Source organism: Panulirus ornatus, chromosome 31 (assembly GCF_036320965.1).
Source record: "Panulirus ornatus isolate Po-2019 chromosome 31, ASM3632096v1, whole genome shotgun sequence".
Taxonomy (NCBI): Eukaryota; Metazoa; Arthropoda; class Malacostraca; order Decapoda; family Palinuridae; genus Panulirus; species Panulirus ornatus.
Genome location: NC_092254.1, coordinates 311,308 through 334,806, shown reverse-complemented (window position 1 = coordinate 334,806; position 23,499 = coordinate 311,308). Strand labels below are relative to the sequence as shown.

Here is a 23,499-nt window from a genome sequence, read left to right as displayed (position 1 = left end):
GCAGCAGGTGTGGTGTGGTGTGAGGGGAGGGGAGCAGCAGGTGTGGTGTGTGGTGTGAGGGGAGGGGAGCAGCAGTGTGGTGTGGTGTGAGGGGAGGGGAGCAGCAGGTGTGGTGTGGTGTAGTGTGAGGGGAGGGGAGCAGCAGGTGTGGTGTGGTGGTGTGAGGGGAGGGGAGCAGCAGGTGTGGTGTGGTGTGAGGGGAGGGGAGCAGCAGGTGTGGTGTGGTGTGAGGGGAGGGGAGCAGCAGGTGTGGTGTGGTGTGAGGGGAGGGGAGCAGCAGGTGTGGTGTGGTGTGAGGGGAGGGGAGCAGCAGGTGTGGTGTGGTGTGAGGGAGGGGAGCAGCAGGTGTGGTGTGGTGTGAGGGGAGGGGAGCAGCAGGTGTGGTGTGGTGTGAGGGGAGGGGAGCAGCAGGTGTGGTGTGGTGTGAGGGGAGGGAGCAGCAGGTGTGGTGTGGTGTGAGGGGAGGGGAGCAGCAGGTGTGGTGTGGTGTGGTGTGAGGGGAGGGGAGCAGCAGGTGTGGTGTGGTGTGAGGGGAGGGGAGCAGCAGGTGTGTGTGTGGTGTGAGTGAGGGGAGAGCAGCAGGTGTGGTGTGGTGTGGTGTGAGGGAGGGGAGCAGCAGGTGTGGTGTGGTGTGAGGGGAGGGGAGCAGCAGGTGTGGTGTGGTGTGAGGGGAGGGGAGCAGCAGGTGTGGTGTGGTGTGAGGGGAGGGGAGCAGCAGGTGTGGTGTGGTGTGAGGGGAGGGGAGCAGCAGGTGTGGTGTGGTGTGAGGGAGGGGAGCAGCAGGTGTGGTGTGGTGTGAGGGGAGGGGGAGCAGCAGGTGTGGTGTGGTGTGTGAGGGAGGGGAGCAGCAGGTGTGGTGTGGTGTGAGGGGAGGGGAGCAGCAGGTGTGGTGTGGAGTGGTGTGAGGGAGGGGAGCAGCAGGTGTGGTGTGGTGTGAGGTGAGGGGAGGGGAGCAGCAGGTGTGGTGTGGTGTGAGGGGAGGGGGGGAGCAGCAGTGTGGTGTGGTGTGAGGGGAGGGGGCAGCAGGTGTGGTGTGGTGTGAGGGGAGGGGAGGCAGCAGGTGTGTGTGGTGTGAGGGGAGGGGGAGCAGCAGGTGTGGTGTGGTGTGAGGGGAGGGGAGCAGCAGGTGTGGTGTGGTGTGAGGGGAGGGGAGCAGCAGGTGTGGTGTGGTGTGAGGGGAGGGGAGCAGCAGGTGTGGTGTGGTGTGAGGGGAGGGGAGCAGCAGGTGTGGTGTGGTGTGAGGGGAGGGGAGCAGCAGGTGTGGTGTGGTGTGGTGTGAGGGGAGGGGAGCAGCAGGTGTGGTGTGGTGTGAGGGGAGGGGAGCAGCAGGTGTGGTGTGGTGTGAGGGGAGGGGAGCAGCAGGTGTGGTGTAGGTGTGAGGGGAGGGGAGCAGCAGGTGTGGTGTGGTGTGAGGGGAGGGGGGCAGCAGGTGTGGTGTGGTGTGAGGGGAGGGGAGCAGCAGGTGTGGTGTGGTGTGAGGGGAGGGGAGCAGCAGGTGTGGTGTGGTGTGAGGGGAGGGGAGCAGCAGGTGTGGTGTGGTGTGAGGGGAGGGGGGGCAGCAGGTGTGGTGTGGTGTGAGGGGACGGGAGGGGAGCAGCAGGTGTGGTGTGGTGTGAGGGGAGGGGGCAGCAGGTGTGGTGTGGTGTAGTGTGAGGGGAGGGGAGCAGCAGGTGTGGTGTGGTGTGAGGGGAGGGGGGCAGCAGGTGTGGTGTAGTGTGAGGGGAGGGGGGCAGCAGGTGTGGTGTGGTGTGAGGGGAGGGGAGCAGCAGGTGTGGTGTGGTGTGAGGGGAGGGGAGCAGCAGGTGTGGTGTGAGGGGAGGGGAGCAGCAGGTGTGGTGTGGTGTGAGGGGAGGGGGCAGCAGGTGTGGTGTGGTGTGAGGGGAGGGGAGCAGCAGGTGTGGTGTGGTGTGAGGGGAGGGGAGCAGCAGGTGTGGTGTGGTGTGAGGGGAGGGGGGCAGCAGGTGTGGTGGTGCAGAAGTAAATACCTGGGAGTCACCACTATCATTGGGTCATGGCCAATACACCACATTGCACACCACGAACCCCATCCCTAACATGGCCCTCATCCCTAAAACTGCCCCTCTACCTCCCCAACCTGCCCCTCTACCTCCCCAACCTGCCCCTCTACCTCCCCAACCTGCCCCTCTACCTCCCCAACCTGTCCCTCTACCTCCCCAACCTGCCCCTCTACCTCCCCAACCTGCCCCTCTACCTCCCCAACCTGCCCCTCTACCTCCCCAACCTGCCCCTCTACCTCCCCAACCAGAATACTCCACTGCTGGTCAGGAGGAGCCAGATACTCCACACACCACCTAACTCAACGAGTCAACAGTACAGTTGACTTGAAACACTTGATCGCACACTTTTCCCTCACGACTGCTCATGATGCGCCAGACTTACGTGCGGTTAATTAACTCTTTCAAGGTCAGGTGCTCCCGAGTACAATTACATATTAACAATTCACACAGCGCCGGCTCGACTGAAACTTTCCTAGAACAAAGGCCTTATACAGTACTTCACCTGGAATGTCCCTGTTATGTTCCAAATGATAAGGTTATTTCGTAAAGCTGTTCATTAACGAATGATAACGATATGGCTGCCTGCATATTACAGGTTGATGATGGAAGTGGAAATTAAACTGACAAGAATGAACATTACGAATATCATAACCAAACTACAGAGTTAATGATACATTACACTGACTAGAACAAACATTACGAATATCACCTACAGAGTTAATGATAAATACAAGACTTTGTAAAAGGTAGACCTGGTCTATTTGTGTTGTAGACGTGTTTTGTAAGAGAAGTAATCCCTGACATGCAGTAATGGAGGTGCGACCCTTAAGCACGATCCTGGGGTATAAGAGTCAGGTCAAAAGCCACACCAAGGGTCGTGCTCAGGGACGTTCCGCCGTAGTCAAGGGTTCTCTTAATGTGACTAAGGGCAGGGAGGAGTAGGGGATCTCTAACACCTTTGAAATATTCCAGGCATCGACGGTGTTTCCGTTGGCTTCTACACGCCTGGAAAGTCACGCGCCGAAGAGCCTCAGAGTCAACCACTCTCCCAATTACAAACCAAACTCGGCAATATTTTCCCTTTCACCTAAACTTACGACCCCAATGAAAACGAAGACGAGGAGGCCGATTCCATTCTCTACTTCGACTTGGATCTCCTCTCGTATTCACCACGAGCCAAAACTGGAGTTCGGAGGAAGAAGCTGCCAAGTCAAACTTCTTCACTTCAACACGCTAGTGCAGCTAACACTCGTCTACGTACACACTCACATCTACCATTGCGCCACACGTAGGAAAACAGGTATAGCCTGTACTGACGGTTCTACTTCAACCAAACTACATTATATACAAGGCGAGGCAGGGAAGGTACTGACTACATCCTTCCTGGGCTTGGCTCGACCAGACCCACCACTCCCTCCTGCTACACAGTGATGCCACTCGTTCCGAAAGATCATTAAGGTACATTTAATCACCCAAGTGATAAGAGCAGAACAACGACAGAAGTAATCGAAGAATCATGGTAGTATGTGGGCGAGGGGAACCACACGGGCGGGCCTAGTTATCCAGGAGGGGGTCCGACACGGGCTGCGACGTCATCATGCGAGACACCTGGTGACACACCAGCCATCACCGGCGTTACGTGCGTCTTTCTCGACGGTGAAATTTGAGTGTGACACGAGTTACGTCATGTCCACACACACCCCATACTTTACAAGACAATTTAGACTGACAAACATGCACTCAGTTGTCACTAAACTGTTGAGCATTCCCATTTTAATGCAGTTTTCCAAGATCACCAAAGCTAATGTCATAAGTAAGGTGTGAAGGATAATATCTGCATGAAGTTCAGGGCAAGTGGCTGCTTGCAGTCAATAGACTGACTGCAATAAGAAGAACTTGAATACAGGAAATGTAAACAGTTTCTCCTTCACCAAAGAGGAAAAGGCAGACAGATGGTATCTGTGTATGTACCTACAATAACACTGTGTCATGGTAGAAGGGCTAGCGCGTAGCGTTCACAGCTCTGTCTTGTTTGTTGAACAGTTGAATACAGACGTTTTTCACGATCCCAACTCTCTCATCACTCGTCTTGCTCGTTGTATAAAGCTTATTCAATTTTTTTCTTCTGTAGGTACTCCTTCCTTCTGCAGGTACTTCTTCCTTTGGCGTAGTTTTTTAATTAGGGGATCATCGGGTATAGCCACCGGCCATTCGTCTCCTTCTGTCATGAATGTTTCACTGGCCAGCCATGAATTAATCCAGCTTCCTCGCCAGACAGCCAAACCGTCTCCTTTTCTCCTCTACTGGTTATCTTTTCAGCAGATTTCCAGGTACTTCAGTAACTAATAGTTCTCTATCTTACTTAGCGTTTCTCTTTCAAGTTCAATTTCCTTTAGAAAATAAGAGAGAGAGAGAGAGAGAGAGAGAGAGAGAGAGAGAGAGAGAGAGAGAGAGAGAGAGAGAGAGAGAGAGAGAGAGAGAGTAGAAGGATTAATGTTTCATGTCAACATACATCTCAGACCAGCTGGTCTGCACCATCACCTCCCATGTGACTCATGCACACCACCCCACAAGCCCCACTGTCCTTACTAAAACACAAACTAATCCTAAATTTACCCAAACCTCCCCCCCCCCCCCCGCGAACCCTCTACATCCTTGCTTTACCTCCCACCTCTCCATCATGGCGTCCAGGCTCCCTCCTGCCCGGCCAGCTGGTCGTACGTGGCCCGGCACCCTACCAAGGGATGATGGAGGCATCACGCATGATGGCCGCCTCGAACCCGTGTCTTACATGGGAGGTAGGGAGGAAAGTCATCTGCTCAAGGCAAGAGGCTAGGAGGAGAATCATCCCCTCCCCCACATGGTGCAAAAGCTGAGGATTAGTGTTTATGCAAGACTCAACACCTGGGAAGGCTTGTATAAATGCTATGTACAGAACCTAAACTTTACGTAAGAAAAAATTATATCTAAATGATGTAAACGCTTTGATCTCGACGGTACGATCCTTGACCACGACGGTACGATCCTTGATCACGACGGTACGATCCTTGACCACGACGGTACGATCCTTGATCACGACGGTACGATCCTTGACCATGACGGTACGATCCTTGATCACGACGGTACGATCCTTGATCACGACGGTACGATCCTTGACCATGACGGTACGATCCTTGATCACGACGGTACGATCCTTGATCACGACGGTACGATCCTTGATCACGACGGTACGATCCTTGATCACGACGGTACGATCCTTGACCATGACGGTACGATCCTTGATCACGACGGTACGATCCTTGACCATGACGGTACGATCCTTGATCACGACGGTACGATCCTTGATCACGACGGTACGATCCTTGACCATGACGGTACGATCCTTGATCACGACGGTACGATCCTTGATCACGACGGTACGATCCTTGACCACGACGGTACGATCCTTGACCATGACGGTACGATCCTTGACCACGACGGTACGATCCTTGACCACGACGGTACGATCCTTGATCACGACGGTACGATCCTTGATCACGACGGTACGATCCTTGATCACGACGGTACGATCCTTGATCACGACGGTACGATCCTTGATCACGACGGTACGATCCTTGATCACGACGGTACGATCCTTGATCACGACGGTACGATCCTTGACCATGACGGTACGATCCTTGATCACGACGGTACGATCCTTGATCACGACGGTACGATCCTTGACCATGACGGTACGATCCTTGATCACGACGGTACGATCCTTGACCACGACGGTACGATCCTTGACCATGACGGTACGATCCTTGATCACGACGGTACGATCCTTGATCACGACGGTACGATCCTTGACCATGACGGTACGATCCTTGATCACGACGGTACGATCCTTGATCACGACGGTACGATCCTTGACCATGACGGTACGATCCTTGATCACGACGGTACGATCCTTTGATCACGACGGTACGATCCTTGATCACGACGGTACGATCCTTGACCATGACGGTACGATCCTTGATCACGACGGTACGATCCTTTGATCACGACGGTGAAGCAAACCACAACACGGGCGTCCGTATGCGGACCTGGTCCTAACACGGGTCACTACAGAGGCAGAACAATCGTGACCTGCTCCACGACCCAAGACGACCCGGCTGATCACGTGTCCTCAAAGGTCGTGAAAAGTATATATATAACTACCTTGCTGAGAAGCTGGTATATGTACACAACCTGATTGGTCCAGACCCACCCTCTGCTCCAATCCTGACGGTCATCTGGCAGTCAACGTACGACAAACAATACCTGACAAAGGAAATAAACAATATCTGCCTTCCTTGTATTACAAAGTGTAGCCTCGGTCATCGTTGTAATATGGACACACAAGTGTAATTGTGTTGTGTGTTATAATAAGATTTAAAGATGGAAAACACTTAGAATTATATAATAAAAAATGGCGTGGAGGGAAAAGGAGAATGATTAAAAGGTAAAGATGAGGTCATCTCCCCACTCACCTCTCCCTCTGACTCAACTGGCGGCAGGATATACATAAGGCCCACAGGAAACATCACCACGTACCAAGAACCATTACACCCAGCACCACCACCAGCCACCTACACTCAGTCTCGGGAAGGTGGGAGGAGTGTACCACACGCGGGGACACTCGTAACAAAGCGTTTCTCACTCACCTTCTTTTACCCAGACCCACACGGTCCAGCTCAACGTGACGGTAGGCGGCGTAGGTTGCCATAGTGGAGTGCACACCCGTAGCCACACCTGTGTTGTCAAGTGTACCACCACAGGTGTACAGACCTCACTACACCTGCTTTCTCACCGGCGGAGGTGGTTCTATCTGACACTGCCGCCGCAGCGGGACACGTCCTGTGATCTCAGCAAAGCTACACTTAAACGTCCTGTCTTCTCGGCGTTGCCTTCTTCAAATCCCAAGCGAGTCCACCACCTTCGCAAACTATGTCTGCCTGAGCTTCTCGTGTCCTCGTATGGTCACGTGTCCTTTGAAATTCGGCCCAAAACAGAAGAAAATGTGCTTTCTTCACTACCAGTTTCGAGCAACAGAGTTCCTTCCTGTTCGTTTCCTTCACCAATTCCTGGGTCGAAAGTCTTCCAGGTTGGGGAGAGCCTTTGGGGGTTCGAGAAGGACTTCGTCCAGTCAGAGACCGAAAATGATGAGCGAAGTGCGAGTTCGAGGACGTGGTCCAGTGCGCCTCTGTCCTCGGCGGTAGCAAGAGCTGGTCTGAGCTGCTGGCGTCACGCTCAGGGGGTTTTATGCCGTATAACACTCCCTCCACCCCACACCCCCACCCACGACCACACTACCTATTCAGTCCCCGACTCCCCCAGCCTGTCTACCCATTCAGTACTAACACCGGTAACTGTCTACCTTCTGAATCCCTCGTCCATCAGTATATTTACCGAGTCCCCAGTCCACCACCAGTCCACCTGTCTATCTCCTCAACCACCGGTCCATCTGTCTATCTCCACCACCAGTCCACCTCCTCAACCACCAGTCCACCTGTCCAGCTTCTCAATCACCAGTCCATCTGTCTAGCTTCTCGACCCCCAATCCATCCATCAACCTCTCTAGCCCGCACCTATCCATTTATCCAACCCCTTACCCCAACCACACTTCCTGATCCAACCTTTACAACCCCATGTTCACCTTCATCAGCTTCACTACATCAGAACCAAACACGACTAACCTTACACCTACATCCTCTACTCACCTCCACCTGGCCACTTACCAAAACACCCTCCCGAACCCCCACACCCCAAAAACTCTCCTAAACCCCCATAATTCTCTACCGGACTTAATGGGGTGATGGTGGAAGGAAATACATTCGAATAAAATGGCAGTCTGTGCACTTTATATATTATGAACTCCTTATTTCCTCTGACATTTTGGAAAAAAAAAAAGTTCATTATTAGGCGATCGATTTGTTAAAAGTCTGCTGCTGCTCTTGTGCCGGGAAGGACACACAAACGAAGACAAGCCTGACTGCGAAAGTGGAGAAAATTCTGCCACCTTTCAAAGACACTCCATCAAAGATATTTCTGTTTCAGTTTTGGAAAAAAATAATTGGAGAACGTGGCTAGCTAGCCTTGACGAGAGAGAGAGAGAGAGAGAGAGAGAGAGAGAGAGAGAGAGAGAGAGAGAGAGAGAGAGAGAGAGAGTGTGTACCGGTAGCCCCCTACAGGAAGCTGAAACATTCTATCTCACTTTAAAGTCTCGCAACACCACACACAGACTTTGTTGTGGTCTTGGAAGAGACTGGAGGCAGGAGATCGTACTGCTGCCACCAGTCTGGCCACTGCAGTCTTCAGGTACAATGGTCAGGAGGGACGCAGAGGGGTTGGTGTACGGAAAGGTTAATGTGCATCAAAAGGTCGATGTCTTGGGGGTACAACTTGTGAAGGTGTCTTGTGGGAACCATTACCAATCTCATGCTTCAAAAACGAGTCGGGGGAAAAAAGTTCGTCGATGAGAATCTGAGAAACACATGTGTGAAAGTTAATTGTGTAGATGTTCCGGTAGACATGAACAGTTTTAGCAGGTAATGCCGAGAGGGCTATGTAGCCAGTTCTTGTGATACGTCACAGCCAATGTTAACTACCTTTCACACAATTCACATGTCTCCCAGATGTACTTATGTGTGAGAACTCGCCTAACCTGTCATGTATATAGAGTAAGGTTCACTACCACCAACACTTGTATACCAACCAACACTGTCTTTAATGCCTGGCCATCATATGTACGTATACCTCCCACCTTCTCCGTCCCAACACGAAAACGAAAAAATATATTCCAATGGAGGTCTCCCAGACATCACCTTTAATGTATATGAGAGAGGCGCAGCCGGCGTCGAGCGCGAGTGAGTGAGTGAGAGAGAGAGAGAGAGAGAGAGAGAGAGAGAGAGAGAGAGAGAGAGAGAGAGAGAGAGAGAGAGAGAGTGAGCTTCGTTCCTGGGTGGTAATGTCATTCGTCCCGACACCAAATCCATTTAGAATTTGCCATTTTCCTTCCTCTTACGACAATCTTCGTTATGCACGTAATCACAACGAAGGAATATCAAAAATATTTCCCTGGAAGCCACGTGATGGCAGTAAACAGATTAGAAGAAGCCTCTAAGAGTCTAAGGGGACCTTAAACACTTCGACAAGCCCCTATGCCCCTAAAGAGGGTAGGGAGTTTAGACACGAACCGAAAGGGAGCTAGGAAGATTGGACATGCCCGTAAAGGGTGTTAAGGGGTTTAGACGTTAGTTGGCGAGAAATGACCACATCCTCCACGCGGCTGCTAATGATCCACTGGAGGAACCATCCTCTCCTGAAACCAAACAAAGACGAGCAAGAAAATGGATCGTCAACCCAAAGCAGTCGGGAAAATGAGCGGTCGTGGGGGCAAGCCCACTTGTCCTCCACAGCAGGGGGCGCCCCCTTCTCCTAAGCAAGAGGGTTCCCGGCCTCCAAGCAGACGAGCATCCACGAAATCGTCATCAGAACCAGACAATGAAGCCGAGCGAGGAGAGAGCACAGCCACAAGGCCCCTACACTGCAGCAACCCCGCCAGGGATGATGCGTAAGGTCGTATCTCCTGCATTTCTAAAGACTGGCGGTTTGCCTTATGAAACCTGTCCACGAACCCCCGGGGGCAGGACAGTCTTAACCCTACGAGAACAGTTTAAATATATATATATATATATATATATATATATATATATATATATATATATATATATATATATATATATATATAACTACATATATAAAGGTGAGTAATGTGGCAATTGAGGGAATAATTGGTATACATGGGGTGTTCAGTGTTGTAAATGGATATGGTGAAGAGCTTGTAGATTTATGTGCTGAAAAAGGACCGGTGATTGGGAATACCTGGTTTAAAAAGCGAGATATACATAAGTATGCGTATGTAAGTAGGAGAGATGGCCAGAGAGCGTTATTGGATTACGTGTTAATTGACAGGCGCGCGAAAGAGAGACTTTTGGATGTTAATGTGCTGAGAGGTGCACCTGGAGGGATGTCTGATCATTATCTTGTGGAGGCTAAGGTGAAGATTTGTATGGGTTTTCAGAAAAGAAGAGTGAATGTTGGGGTGAAGAGGGTGGTGAGAGTAAGTGAGCTTGGGAAGGAGACTTGTGTGAGGAAGTACCAGGAGAGACTGAGTACAGAATGGAAAAAGGTGAGAACAATGGAAGTAAGGGGAGTGGGGGAGGAATGTGATGTATTTAGGGAATCAGTGATGGATTGCGCAAAAGATGCTTGTGGCATGAGAAGAGTGGGAGGTGGGTTGATTAGAAAGGGTAGTGAGTGGTGGGATGAAGAAGTAAGATTATTAGTGAAAGAGAAGAGAGAGGCATTTGGACGATTTTTGCAGGGAAAAATGCAATTGAGTGGGAGATGTATAAAAGAAAGAGACAGGAGGTCAAGAGAAAGGTGCAAGAGGTGAAAAAGAGGGCAAATGAGAGTTGGGGTGAGAGAGTATCATTAAATTTTAGGGAGAATAAAATGATGTTCTGGAAGGAGGTAAATAAAGTGCGTAAGACAAGGGAGCAAATGGGAACTTCAGTGAAGGGCGCAAATGGGGAGGTGATAACAAGTAGTGGTGATGTGAGAAGGAGATGGAGTGAGTATTTTGAAGGTTTGTTGAATGTGTTTGATGATAGAGTGGCAGATATAGGATGTTTTGGTCGAGGTGGTGTGCAAAGTGAGAGGGTTAGGGAAAATGATTTGGTAAACAGAGAAGAGGTAGTAAAAGCTTTGCGGAAGATGAAAGCCGGCAAGGCAGCAGGTTTGGATGGTATTGCAGTGGAAATTATTAAAAAAGGGGGTGACTATATTATTGACTGGTTGGTAAGGTTATTTAATGTATGTATGACTCATGGTGAGGTGCCTGAGGATTGGCGGAATGCGTGCATAGTGCCATTGTACAAAGGCAAAGGGGAGTGCTCAAATTACAGAGGTACAAGTTTGTTGAGTATTCCTGGTAAATTATATGGGAGGGTATTGATTGAGAGGGTTAAGGCATGTACAGAGCATCAGATTGGGGAAGAGCAGTGTGGTTTCAGAAGTGGTAGAGGATGTGTGGATCAGGTGTTTGCTTTGAAGAATGTATGTGAGAAATACTTAGAAAAGCAAATGGATTTGTATGTAGCATTTATGGATCTGGAGAAGGCATATGATAGAGTTGATAGAGATGCTCTGTGGAAGGTATTAAGAATATATGGTGTGGGAGGCAAGTTGTTAGAAGCAGTGAAAAGTTTTTATGGAGGATGTAAGGCATGTGTACGTGTAGGAAGAGAGGAAAGTGATTGGTTCTCAGTGAATGTAGGTTTGGGGCAGGGGTGTGTGATGTCTCCATGGTTGTTTAATTTGTTTATGGATGGGGTTGTTAGGGAGGTGAATGCAAGAGTTTTGGAAAGAGGGGCAAGTATGAAGTCTGTTGTGGATGAGAGAGCTTGGGAAGTGAGTCAGTTGTTGGTATGGCTGATGATACAGCGCTGGTGGCTGATTCATGTGAGAAACTGCAGAAGCTGGTGACTGAGTTTGGTAAAGTGTGTGAAAGAAGAAAGTTAAGAGTAAATGTGAATCTGGGAGTGGATCTGGCAGCGGATGGAACCATGGAAGCGGAAGTGGATCATAGGGTGGGGGAGGGGGCTAAAATCCTGGGAGCCTTGAAGAATGTGTGGAAGTCGAGAACATTATCTCGGAAAGCAAAAATGGGTATGTTTGAAGGAATTGTGGTTCCAACAATGTTGTATGGTTGCAAGGCGTGGGCTATGGATAGAGTTGTGCGCAGGAGGATGGATGTGCTGGAAATGAGATGTTTGAGGACAATGTGTGGTGTGAGGTGATTTGATCGAGCAAGTAACGTAAGGGTAAGAGAGATGTGTGGAAATAAAAAGAGCGTGGTTGAGAGAGCAGAAGAGGGTGTTTTGAAATGGTTTGGGCACATGGAGAGAATGAGTGAGGAAAGATTGACCAAGAGGATATATGTGTCGGAGGTGGAGGGAACGAGGAGAAGAGGGAGACCAAATTGGAGGTTGGAAAGATGGAGTGAAAAAGATTTTGTGTGATCGCGGCCTGAACATGCAGGAGGGTGAAAGGAGGGCAAGGAATAGAGTGAAATGGATCGATGTGGTATACCGGGGTTGACGTGCTGTCAGTGGATTGAATCAGGGCATGTGAAGCGTCTGGGGTAAACCATGGAAAGCTGTGTAGGTATGTATATTTGCGTGTGTGGACGTATGTATATAAATGTGTATGGGGGTGGGTTGGGCCATTTCTTTCGTCTGTTTCCTTGCGCTACCTCGCGACAAAAATTATATATATATATATATATATATATATATATATATATATATATATATATATATATATATATATATATATATATACCTGGGGATAGGGGAGAAGGAATACTTCCCACGTATTCCCTGCGTGTCGTAGAAGGCGACTAAAAGGGAAGGGAGCTCGGTGCTGGAAATCCTCCCCTCTCTTTTTTTTTTTTTTTTAATTTTTCAAAGGAGGGAACAGAGAAGGGGGCCAGGTGAGGATGTTTCCTCAGAGGCCCAGTACTCTGTTCTTAACGCTACCTCGCTGACGCAGGAAATATATATATATATATATATATATATATATATATATATATATATATATATATATATATATATATAGAGAGAGAGAGAGAGAGAGAGAGAGAGAGAGGTATATAGATAGATACAAAGATAGATAGATAGATAGATAGATAGAGAGAGAGAGAGAGAGAGAGAGAGAGAGAGAGAGAGAGAGAGAGAGAGAGAGAGAGAGAGAGAGAGAGAGAGAGAGAGGTATATAGATAGATACAAAGATAGATAGATAGATAGATAGATAGAGAGAGAGAGAGAGAGAGAGAGAGAGAGAGAGAGAAAGAGAGAGAGAGAGAGAGAGAGAGAGAGAGAGAGAGAGAGAGAGAGAGAGAGAGAGAGAGAGAGAGTCTATGACACGATTTTGCCAAAGTCAGTTATAGCGCGTAGCGCTCACTACGCACGTCTTGCTTACATCATCATCATTATAATATTTTCCTGAGCGGCCACGTGGGGTCACCAGGAACTGACTGACCTCAACCATACATCAAGGTTACGTTACTCAAGTCACGCGCACTGTTACTTTTTTGTCCAGTACTATAGACAGAGAGAGGACTTGCCATATATCAACACCAGCCATCTTACATCATACTCTAAGTATCATTGAAACAAACAAAACTAGTTTGGTTGACAGACAGACAGACAGATCCTCACAACTGGCTTAAACACGATCCTTGTTGTTTACATGTACACCTCGCAGGCTCGCCCAGGCAAACCTTGAAAGTCTGCAAACTTTTTTACGTGCTCTTCTGCACGGGTGCACGTCATGTAGGTACGTAATAGACGTGTGCTTACGTGCAAGGAAGATGTCATGGGAAATTATAAATCCTTTTATCTTTTAAGGTCTCAGTCTATAGCTTTATTAAGTTAGCCATACGGGCAAACTTATATGATTAATAGAAAATATATTAGACGAGTTAATCTTGAGGGCACACAGACACACACATACCTTATCAACGATACAATCATGTTCATGTTATCAGGCCAGAAAACATAAACAAAACAACACAATCAAGCCACATCTGCATGATACCTTATTCCCCAATCCCGTTCCATCTTATCATCAGATTAGATACTGCAATTTGCTCCTTAACGTTCTATTGTGATTCCAGGCCAGTATGCAAGCACGTGCGACATCACCTGCCTTCAGTGGTGTTATGTGGTGCACGTGCGTGCGACACCACCTGCCTTCAGTGGTGTTATCATGTGGTGCACGTGATGGCCGGTGCTGATCAGGTCAGTAACAGCAAACATGAAACCATCACAAACTTAGCAAACAATAATGAACAAGTACGAGGATGTGTACATATACAAGGTCTTTCTGGCCAAGTGTTGGCTTGCCACACGAACCAACTCAGCCACAAGCAAGTCTTCCTCCACAAAAGCCTTGGTGCAGGACAGACTCAGGAAAATACAAAATTCCGGCCCAAATTCCCTTAGGAATAGAAAAATATTACACAAACTCTTTGAACAAAATCCTTGGGAACACCAGCAGCAGTTCAGTATATGTTTAAGAGGATGATATATGGGAAGAACAGTTCTCCGGCCTCCCACACCGTCTGTGGCTGCTTCAAACTTCACTGCCTCACGTGGTTGACCTTACCCTAACCTCTACACTAGGCTGGGTCAAAAAGGAAGGCAAGCTGTGAACGGAGTATAAAATCTACTGAAGCCTAAGGGAGAGAGAGAGAGAGAGAGAGAGAGAGAGAGAGAGAGAGAGAGAGAGAGAGAGAGAGAGAGAGAGTAAATTCAGTGTACACCGCTGGCCAAAGTGCTCTCAAACATCGCCAGGAAAAATGATACATTATTCACTACTTATCCAAACAGCATATAAAGATGGGAGTATCCATAGCACATAAAAACAAACTTTATGAACTGTATATATATATATGCTCTGTGGAAGGTATTAAGAATATATGGTGTGGGAGGCAAGTTGTTAGAAGCAGTGAAAAGTTTTTATCGAGGATGTAAGGCATGTGTACGTGTAGGAAGAGAGGAAAGTGATTGGTTCTCAGTGAATGTAGGTTTGCGGCAGGGGTGTGTGATGTCTCCATGGTTGTTTAATTTGTTTATGGATGGGGTTGTTAGGGAGGTAAATGCAAGAGTCCTGGAAAGAGGGGCAAGTATGAAGTCTGTTGGGGATGAGAGAGCTTGGGAAGTGAGTCAGTTGTTGTTCGCTGATGATACAGCGCTGGTGGCTGATTCATGTGAGAAACTGCAGAAGCTGGTGACTGAGTTTGGTAAAGTGTGTGGAAGAAGAAAGTTAAGAGTAAATGTGAATAAGAGCAAGGTTATTAGGTACAGTAGGGGTGAGGGTCAAGTCAATTGGGAGGTGAGTTTGAATGGAGAAAAACTGGAGGAAGTGAAGTGTTTTAGATATCTGGGAGTGGATCTGTCAGCGGATGGAACCATGGAAGCGGAAGTGGATCATAGGGTGGGGGAGGGGGCGAAAATTTTGGGAGCCTTGAAAAATGTGTGGAAGTCGAGAACATTATCTCGGAAAGCAAAAATGGGTATGTTTGAAGGAATAGTGGTTCCAACAATGTTGTATGGTTGCGAGGCGTGGGCTATGGATAGAGATGTGCGCAGGAGGATGGATGTGCTGGAAATGAGATGTTTGAGGACAATGTGTGGTGTGAGGTGGTTTGATCGAGTGAGTAACGTAAGGGTAAGAGAGATGTGTGGAAATAAAAAGAGCGTGGTTGAGAGAGCAGAAGAGGGTGTTTTGAAATGGTTTGGGCACATGGAGAGAATGAGTGAGGAAAGATTGACCAAGAGGATATATGTGTCGGAGGTGGAGGGAACGAGGAGAAGAGGGAGACCAAATTGGAGGTGGAAAGATGGAGTGAAAAAGATTTTGTGTGATCGGGGCCTGAACATGCAGGAGGGTGAAAGGAGGGCAAGGAATAGAGTGAATTGGAGCGATGTGGTATACAGGGGTTGACGTGCTGTCAGTGGATTGAATCAAGGCATGTGAAGCGTCTGGGGTAAACCATGGAAAGCTGTGTAGGTATGTATATTTGCGTGTGTGGACGTATGTACATGTGTATGGGGGGGGGGGGGCCATTTCTTTCGTCTGTTTCCTTGCGCTACCTCGCAAACGCGGGAGACAGCGACAAAGTATAAAAAAAAAAAAAAAAAAAAAAATATATATATATTTATATATATATATATATATATATATATATATATATATATATATATATATATATATATATATATATATATATGGTTGTCTGTCTTGGACAATCGCATGTTTACCAAATGGCGTCCTAGCTACGTCTTTTCGTTGTATATCAGCTGACTATTTCTCGTGTCTCTCCCCTGATGTATGTGATTATTACACGAAAGTGCACTTGGGAACTTATCGTGTTTCATTTTCCCCGTGGACTCATAGGAATATATATATATATATATATATATATATATATATATATATATATATATATATATATATATATATATTTTATTTTATATATATATATATTTTATTTTTATATATATATATATATATATATATATATATATATATATATATATATTTTTTTTTTTTTTTTTATTTTATATATATATATATATATATATATATATATATATATATATATATATATATATATATATATATATATATATGCTTGAAGGAATAGTGGTTCCAACAATGTTATATGGTTGTGAGGCATAGGTTATAGATAGGGTTGTGCGGAGGAGGGTGGATGTGTTGGAAATTAGATGTTTGAGGACAATATGTGGTGTGAAGGGGTTTGAATGAGTAAGTAATGAAAGGGTAATAGAGATGTGTGGTAAAAAAAAAAGTGTGTGGTTGAGAGAGTAGAAGAGGGTGTATTGAAATGGTTTGGTCACATGGAGAGTATGAGTGAGGAAAGATTGACAAAGAGGATATAGGTGTCAGAGGTGGAGGGAAGGAGGAGAAGTGGGAGACCAAATTGGAGGTGGAAGGATGGAGTGAAAAAGATTTTGAGCGATCGGGGCCTGAACATACAGGAGGGTGAAAGGCGTGAAAGGAATAGAGTGAATTGGAACGATGTGGTATACCGGGGTCGACGTGCTGTCAATGGATTGAACCAGGGATGTAAAGCGTTTGGGGTAAACCATGGAAAGTTTTGTGGGGTGTGGATGTGGAAAGGGAGCTGTGGTTTCGGTGCATTATACATGACAGCTAGAGACCGAGTGTCAACGAATGTGACCTTTGTTGTCTTTTCCCAGCCCTGTTTCACGGGCACGCAGGGGGATGGGGGATGGGGGGTCATTTCATGTGTGGCGGGGTGGCGGCGAAAATGGATGAAGGCAAAATGTATGAATATGTAAGTGTACATATGTATATTTGCGTGTGTGGACGTATGTATATACATGTGTATGGGGGTGGGTTGGGCCATTTCTTTCATCTGTTTCCTTGCGCTACCTCGCAAACGCGGGAGACAGCGGAAGAAAAAAAAAAAAAAAAAAAAATGTATATGTCTGTGTATGTTTATGTTGAAATGTATAGGTATGTATATGTGCGTGTGTGGGCGTTTATGTATATATATGTGTATGTGGGTGGGTAGGGCCATTCTTTCGTCTGTTTCCTTGCGCTACCTCGTTAACGCGGGAGACAGCGTCTAAGTATAATAAACAAATATAAATATTCTCTCTCTCTCTCTCTCTCTCTCTCTCTATATATATATATATTTTTTTTTTATAATAAACAAATATAAATATTCTCTCTCTCTCTCTCTCTCTCTCTCTCTCTCTCTCTCTCTCTCTCTCTCTATATATATATATATATATATATATATATATATATATATATATATATATATATATATATTATTTTTTTTTTTTTCAAACTATTCGCCATTTCCCGCGTTAGCGAGGTAGCGTTAAGAACAGAGGACTGGGCCTTTGAGGGAACATCCTAACCTGGCCCCCTTCTCTGTTCCTTCTTTTGGAAAAAAAAAAAGAGATGGGAGGATTTCCAGCCACCCGCTCCCTCCCCTTTTAGTCGCCTTCTACGACACGCAGGGAATACTTGGGAAGTATTCTTTCTCCCCTAACCCCAGGGATATATATATATATATATATATATATATATATATATATATATATATATATATATATATATATCTTTCAAACTATTCGCCATTTCCCGCATTAGCAAGGTAGCGTTAAGAACAGAGAACTGGGCCTCTGAGCGAATATCCTCACCTGGCCCCCTTCTTTGTTCCTTCTTTTGGAAAATAGAAAAAAAAAAAAAAAACAAGAGGGGAGGATTTCCAGTCCCCCGCTCCCTCCCCTTTTAGTCGCCTTCTACGACACGCAGGGAATACGTGGGAAGTATTCTTTCTCCCCTATCCCCAGGGATAATATATATACATATATATATATATATATATATATATATATATATATATATATATATATATATATATATATATATATATATATCCATTTCTTTCGTCTGTTTCCTTGCGCTACCTCGCAAACGCGGGAGACAGCGACAAAGCAAAATGAATAATAAATAAAATAAATATGTATGTATATATATATATATATATATACATACATATTTATTTTATTTATTATTTATTTTGCTTTGTCGCTGTCTCCCGCGTTTGCGAGGTAGCGCAAGGAAACAGACGAAAGAAATGGATATATATATATATATATATATATATATATATATATATATATATATATATATATATATATATTATCCCTGGGGATAGGGGAGAAAGAATACTTCCCACGCATTCCCTGCGTGTCGCAGGGAATATATATATATATATATATATATATATATATATATATATATATATATATATATATATATATATATATATATATGTTTAATTTGTTTATGGATGGGGTTGTTAGGGAGGTAAATGCAAGAGTTTTGGAAAGAGGGGCAAGTATGAAGTCTGTTGGGGATGAGAGAGCTTGGGAAGTGAGTCAGTTGTTGTTCGCTGATGATACAGCGCTGGTGGCTGATTCATGTGAGAAACTGCAGAAGCTGGTGACTGAGTTTGGTAAAGTGTGTGGAAGAAGAAAGTTAAGAGTAAATGTGAATAAGAGCAAGGTTATTAGGTACAGTAGGGTTGAGGGTCAAGTCAATTGGGAGGTGAGTTTGAATGGAGAAAAACTGGAGGAAGTGAAGTGTTTTAGATATCTGGGAGTGGATCTGGCAGCGGATGGAACCATGGAAGCGGAAGTGGATCATAGGGTGGGGGAGGGGGCGAAAATTCTGGGGGCCTTGAAGAATGTGTGGAAGTCGAGAACATTATCTCGGAAAGCAAAAATGGGTATGTTTAAAGGAATAGTGGTTCCAACAATGTTGTATGGTTGCGAGGCGTGGGCTATGGATAGAGTTGTGCGCAGGAGGATGGATGTGCTGGAAATGAGATGTTTGAGGACAATGTGTGGTGTGAGGTGGTTTGATCGAGTGAGTAACGTAAGGGTAAGAGAGATGTGTGGAAATAAAAAGAGCGTGGTTGAGAGAGCAGAAGAGGGTGTTTTGAAGTGGTTTGGGCACATGGAGAGGATGAGTGAGGAAAGATTGACCAAGAGGATATATGTGTCGGAGGTGGAGGGAACGAGGAGAAGAGGGAGACCAAATTGGAGGTGGAAAGATGGAGTGAAGAAGATTTTGTGTGATCGGGGCCTGAACATGCAGGAGGGTGAAAGGAGGGCAAGGAATAGAGTGAATTGGAGCGATGTGGTATACCGGGGTTGACGTGCTGTCAGTGGATTGAATCAAGGCATGTGAAGCGTCTGGGGTAAGCCATGGAAAGTTGTGTAGGTATGTATATTTGCGTGTGTGGACGTATGTATATACATGTGTATGGGGGGGGGTTGGGCCATTTCTTTCGTCTGTTTCCTTGCGCTACCTCGCAAACGCGGGAGACAGCGACAAAGTATAGAAAAAAAAAAAAAAAAAAAAAAAAAAAAAAATATATATATATATATATATATATATATATATATATATATATATATATATATATCCCAGAAACCAGAGACAACCTTGGGTGTGCAGGAATGTGGAAGTTGATGTAGATTTCTCACTTGCTTTCAAGGTTAGTGGTCAAGATGGTTGTTGTGTTCCCAGGCACTTTACTCTCCTAGGTCGTGACAAGGTACCACCTTGAGCACGACGGTACGACCCTTAGATAAAGAACGAGTTACTCTATCTGACCTATGAGAGTCGGCTTTGCACAGGCCTCTATATAAAACGGTTGTAATCTTAATAAGATCTTTCTCAAGGTAATCTCCAGACCCCAAATAAACACCTTTTAAGCAATTACCAGAGCGTGTTTTTCCCATCTGGAGTCTCAACTCTCTCTCTCTCTCTCTCTCTCTCTCTCTCTCTCTCTCTCTCTCTCTCTCTCTCTCTCTCTCTCTCTCGCTGATTACAGATTTCTGCATCTGAGAAAATGTCTTGACACAGTTACCTCCACCTACCTCCACATTCCCCGTACACTAGACCCTTCACTGCCTGCCAACCCCACTTGATATCACGCGTAATTAAAAACATCAACATGAGGACGATAGTAATTAACAGGGAAAGGGAGGGGAGTGGGGGGAAGTAATCAATGGTGACAGGTGTGAACACACGAACAGAAAAGACAGATTTCTTCCATTACAACCTGCAACAGGTCCCATAACCAACTTACTTATAGAGCTATTCATAACCAACTTACTTATAGAGCTATTCATAACCAACTTACTTATAGAGCTATTCATAACCAACTTACTTATAGAGCTATTCATAACCAACTTACTTATAGAGCTATTCATAACAAACTTACTTACAGAGCTATTCATAACCAACTTACTTACAGAGCTATTCATAACCAACTTGCTTATAAAGCTATTCATAACCAACTTACTTATAGAGCTATTCATAACCAACTTACTTACAGAGCTATTCATAACCAACTTACTTACAGAGCTATTCATAACCAACTTGCTTATAAAGCTATTCATAACCAACTTACTTATAAAGCTATTCATAACCAACTTACTTATAAAGCTATTCATATGCATTATTTAAAGACTTACTTATAAGGGGATACAACCAGGACCAATATAAAGACGGCTGGTGTTTCAAGTGACGATGATGCTAAACCATCGAGTCGCAGACACCGACACCCAGTGGTGTGGTCAGGTCGGCTTCACGGAGGGTCATGCTTGGTTTCTGCCTCGCTCCACAAGCCCATTAAGTGGAACATAGTGGACATCATGTAAGTGATGAAGTCCACGTGTGACTATAAGACCTCGACCGTGGGTGGATGACGTGTATGTGAGTGATTAATGAGGGTGTGTGTATATCAGAGCCAACCTCGGGATTAGCGAACGAAAGATGAGATGAAATGTTGATAATGTCATACATGGCCGGATCAACATGTATAGCTCTGGTCATGACAGGAAAGACATCCTCTCCGCAGGCACACCTGCCCTGCTTCTATGACAGGTGTGCAGGAAGTAGGCTGAGGGAGGGAGAGATCACAGGCAGCCTCATACCTCAGACATGACGGGGTTATACGACACAGACACACACACGAGGAAGTCCTTAACAGGAGAGACAATAACATATCTACCAAACCTACGATGATTTTGTTTTTGTTTTATCTTGGAAGGCTTTAATGACGGAGGCTTCTGTTCAAGGCCAGATCCAAGGGTACAATCACGGACTATGGACGGAAACACATGCTCAGTTTTCTATTTAGTTTTAACTGTGTAACGCAAGATTGCCTCGTTAAACCTATACGTGAGGATGATACAGTACCTGCACAGTCTTAACTAAGAGCATTCAACCTATTCACTTAAGAGTGACTGAAAAAAACTGATGCATGTAAAGCGGTCCTTAGTTCTCATGGAAGCCTGGGACTTGCATGATACAAAGGACGGCCTCAACACACACACATGTTTGGGCATGAGAGATATAATGGTTTGGTTTTGTACAATAAATGTTCCATCGGTGTAGGAAGTGTCAGTGTACAGACGTAAGAAGATAAACAACTGCTGAGATTATCTGTGTCTGGCAAGAACCATCACCACACCAGACGTAATGTATTGTTACCATACAGACCAGCAGCTACCTTATATTTCCAGAGTGTGTATATATATATATATATATATATATATATATATATATATATATATATATATATATATGTTATTTTTTATTATACTTTGTCGCTGTCTCCCGCGTTTGCGAGGTAGCGCAAGGAAACAGACGAAAGAAATGGCCCAACCCCCCCCCATACACATGTATATACATACGTCCACACACGCAAATATACATACCTACACAGCTTTCCATGGTTTACCCCAGACGCTTCACATGCCTTGATTCAATCCACTGACAGCCCGTCAACCCCGGTATACCACATCGCTCCATTTCACTCTATTCCTTGCCCTCCTTTCACCCTCCTGCATGTTCAGGCCCCCATCACACAAAATCTTTTTCACTCCATCTTTCCACCTCCAATTTGGTCTCCCTCTTCTCCTCGTTCCCTCCACCTCCGACACATATATCCTCTTGGTCAATCTTTCCTCACTCATTCTCTCCATGTGCCCAAACCACTTCAAAACACCCTCTTCTGCTCTCTCAACCACGCTCTTTTTATTTCCACACATCTCTCTTACCCTTACGTTACTCACTCGATCAAACCACCTCACACCACACATTGTCCTCAAACATCTCATTTCCAGCACATCCATCCTCCTGCGCACAACTCTATCCATAGCCCACGCCTCGCAACCATACAACATTGTTGGAACCACTATTCCTTCAAACATACCCAGTTTTGCTTTCCGAGATAATGTTCTCGACTTCCACACATTCTTCAAGGCCCCCAGAATTTTCGCCCCCTCCCCCACCCTATGATCCACTTCCGCTTCCATGGTTCCATCCGCTGCCAGATCCACTCCCAGATATCTAAAACACTTCACTTCCTCCAGTTTTTCTCCATTCAAACTCACCTCCCAATTGACTTGACCCTCAACCCTACTGTACCTAATAACCTTGCTCTTATTCACATTTACTCTTAACTTTCTTCTTCCACACACTTTACCAAACTCAGTCACCAGCTTCTGCAGTTTCTCACATGAATCAGCCACCAGCGCTGTATCATCAGCGAACAACAACTGACTCACTTCCCAAGCTCTCTCATCCCTAACAGACTTCATACTTGCCCCTCTTTCCAAAACTCTTGCATTTACCTCCCTAACAACCCCATCCATAAACAAATTAAACAACCATGGAGACATCACACACCCCTGCCGCAAACCTACATTCACTGAGAACCAATGGGGATATATATATATATATATATATATATATATATATATATATATATATATATATATATATATATATATATTTTTTTTTTTTTTTTTTTTTCCGCTGTCTCCCGCGTTTGCGAGGTAGCGCAAGGAAACATGAGAGAAATGGCCCAACCCACCCCCATACACATGTATATACATACGTCCACACACGCAAATATACATACCTACACAGCTTTCCATGGTTTACCCCAGACGCTTCACATGCCCTGATTCAATCCACTGACAGCACGTCAACCCCGGTATACCACATCGATCCAATTCACTCTATTCCTTGCCCTCCTTTCACCCTCCTGCATGTTCAGGCCCCGATCACACAAAATCTTTTTCACTCCATCTTTCCACCTCCAATTTGGTGTCCCACTTCTCGTTCCCTCCACCTCCGACACATATATCCTCTTGGTCAATCTTTCCTCACTCATTCTCTCCATGTGCCCAAACCATTTCAAAACACCCTCTTTTGCTCTCTCAACCACGCTCTT

The 23,499-nt window shown here is 45.8% G+C and overlaps 1 protein-coding gene across 4 annotated transcripts in view; it reads right to left on the bottom strand.

The window, feature by feature from the left end:
- Positions 1 to 23,499, bottom strand: part of LOC139758633 (microtubule-associated protein Jupiter-like) — a 96,383-nt gene that overhangs the window by 25,024 nt on the left and 47,860 nt on the right. Inside the window, exon 1 of one of the 4 annotated variants that reach the window (XM_071680152.1) lies at positions 6,704 to 7,277. The exons of 2 other annotated variants lie outside the window; for them this stretch is intronic. In XM_071680152.1, coding sequence (XP_071536253.1) covers positions 6,704 to 6,765 — 62 coding nt within the window. In that variant the 5' untranslated portion in view covers positions 6,766 to 7,277. Of the gene's footprint in view, positions 1 to 6,703; positions 7,278 to 23,499 lie in introns of those variants that run through there. One more of the 4 variants, XM_071680159.1, reaches the window with a different exon arrangement.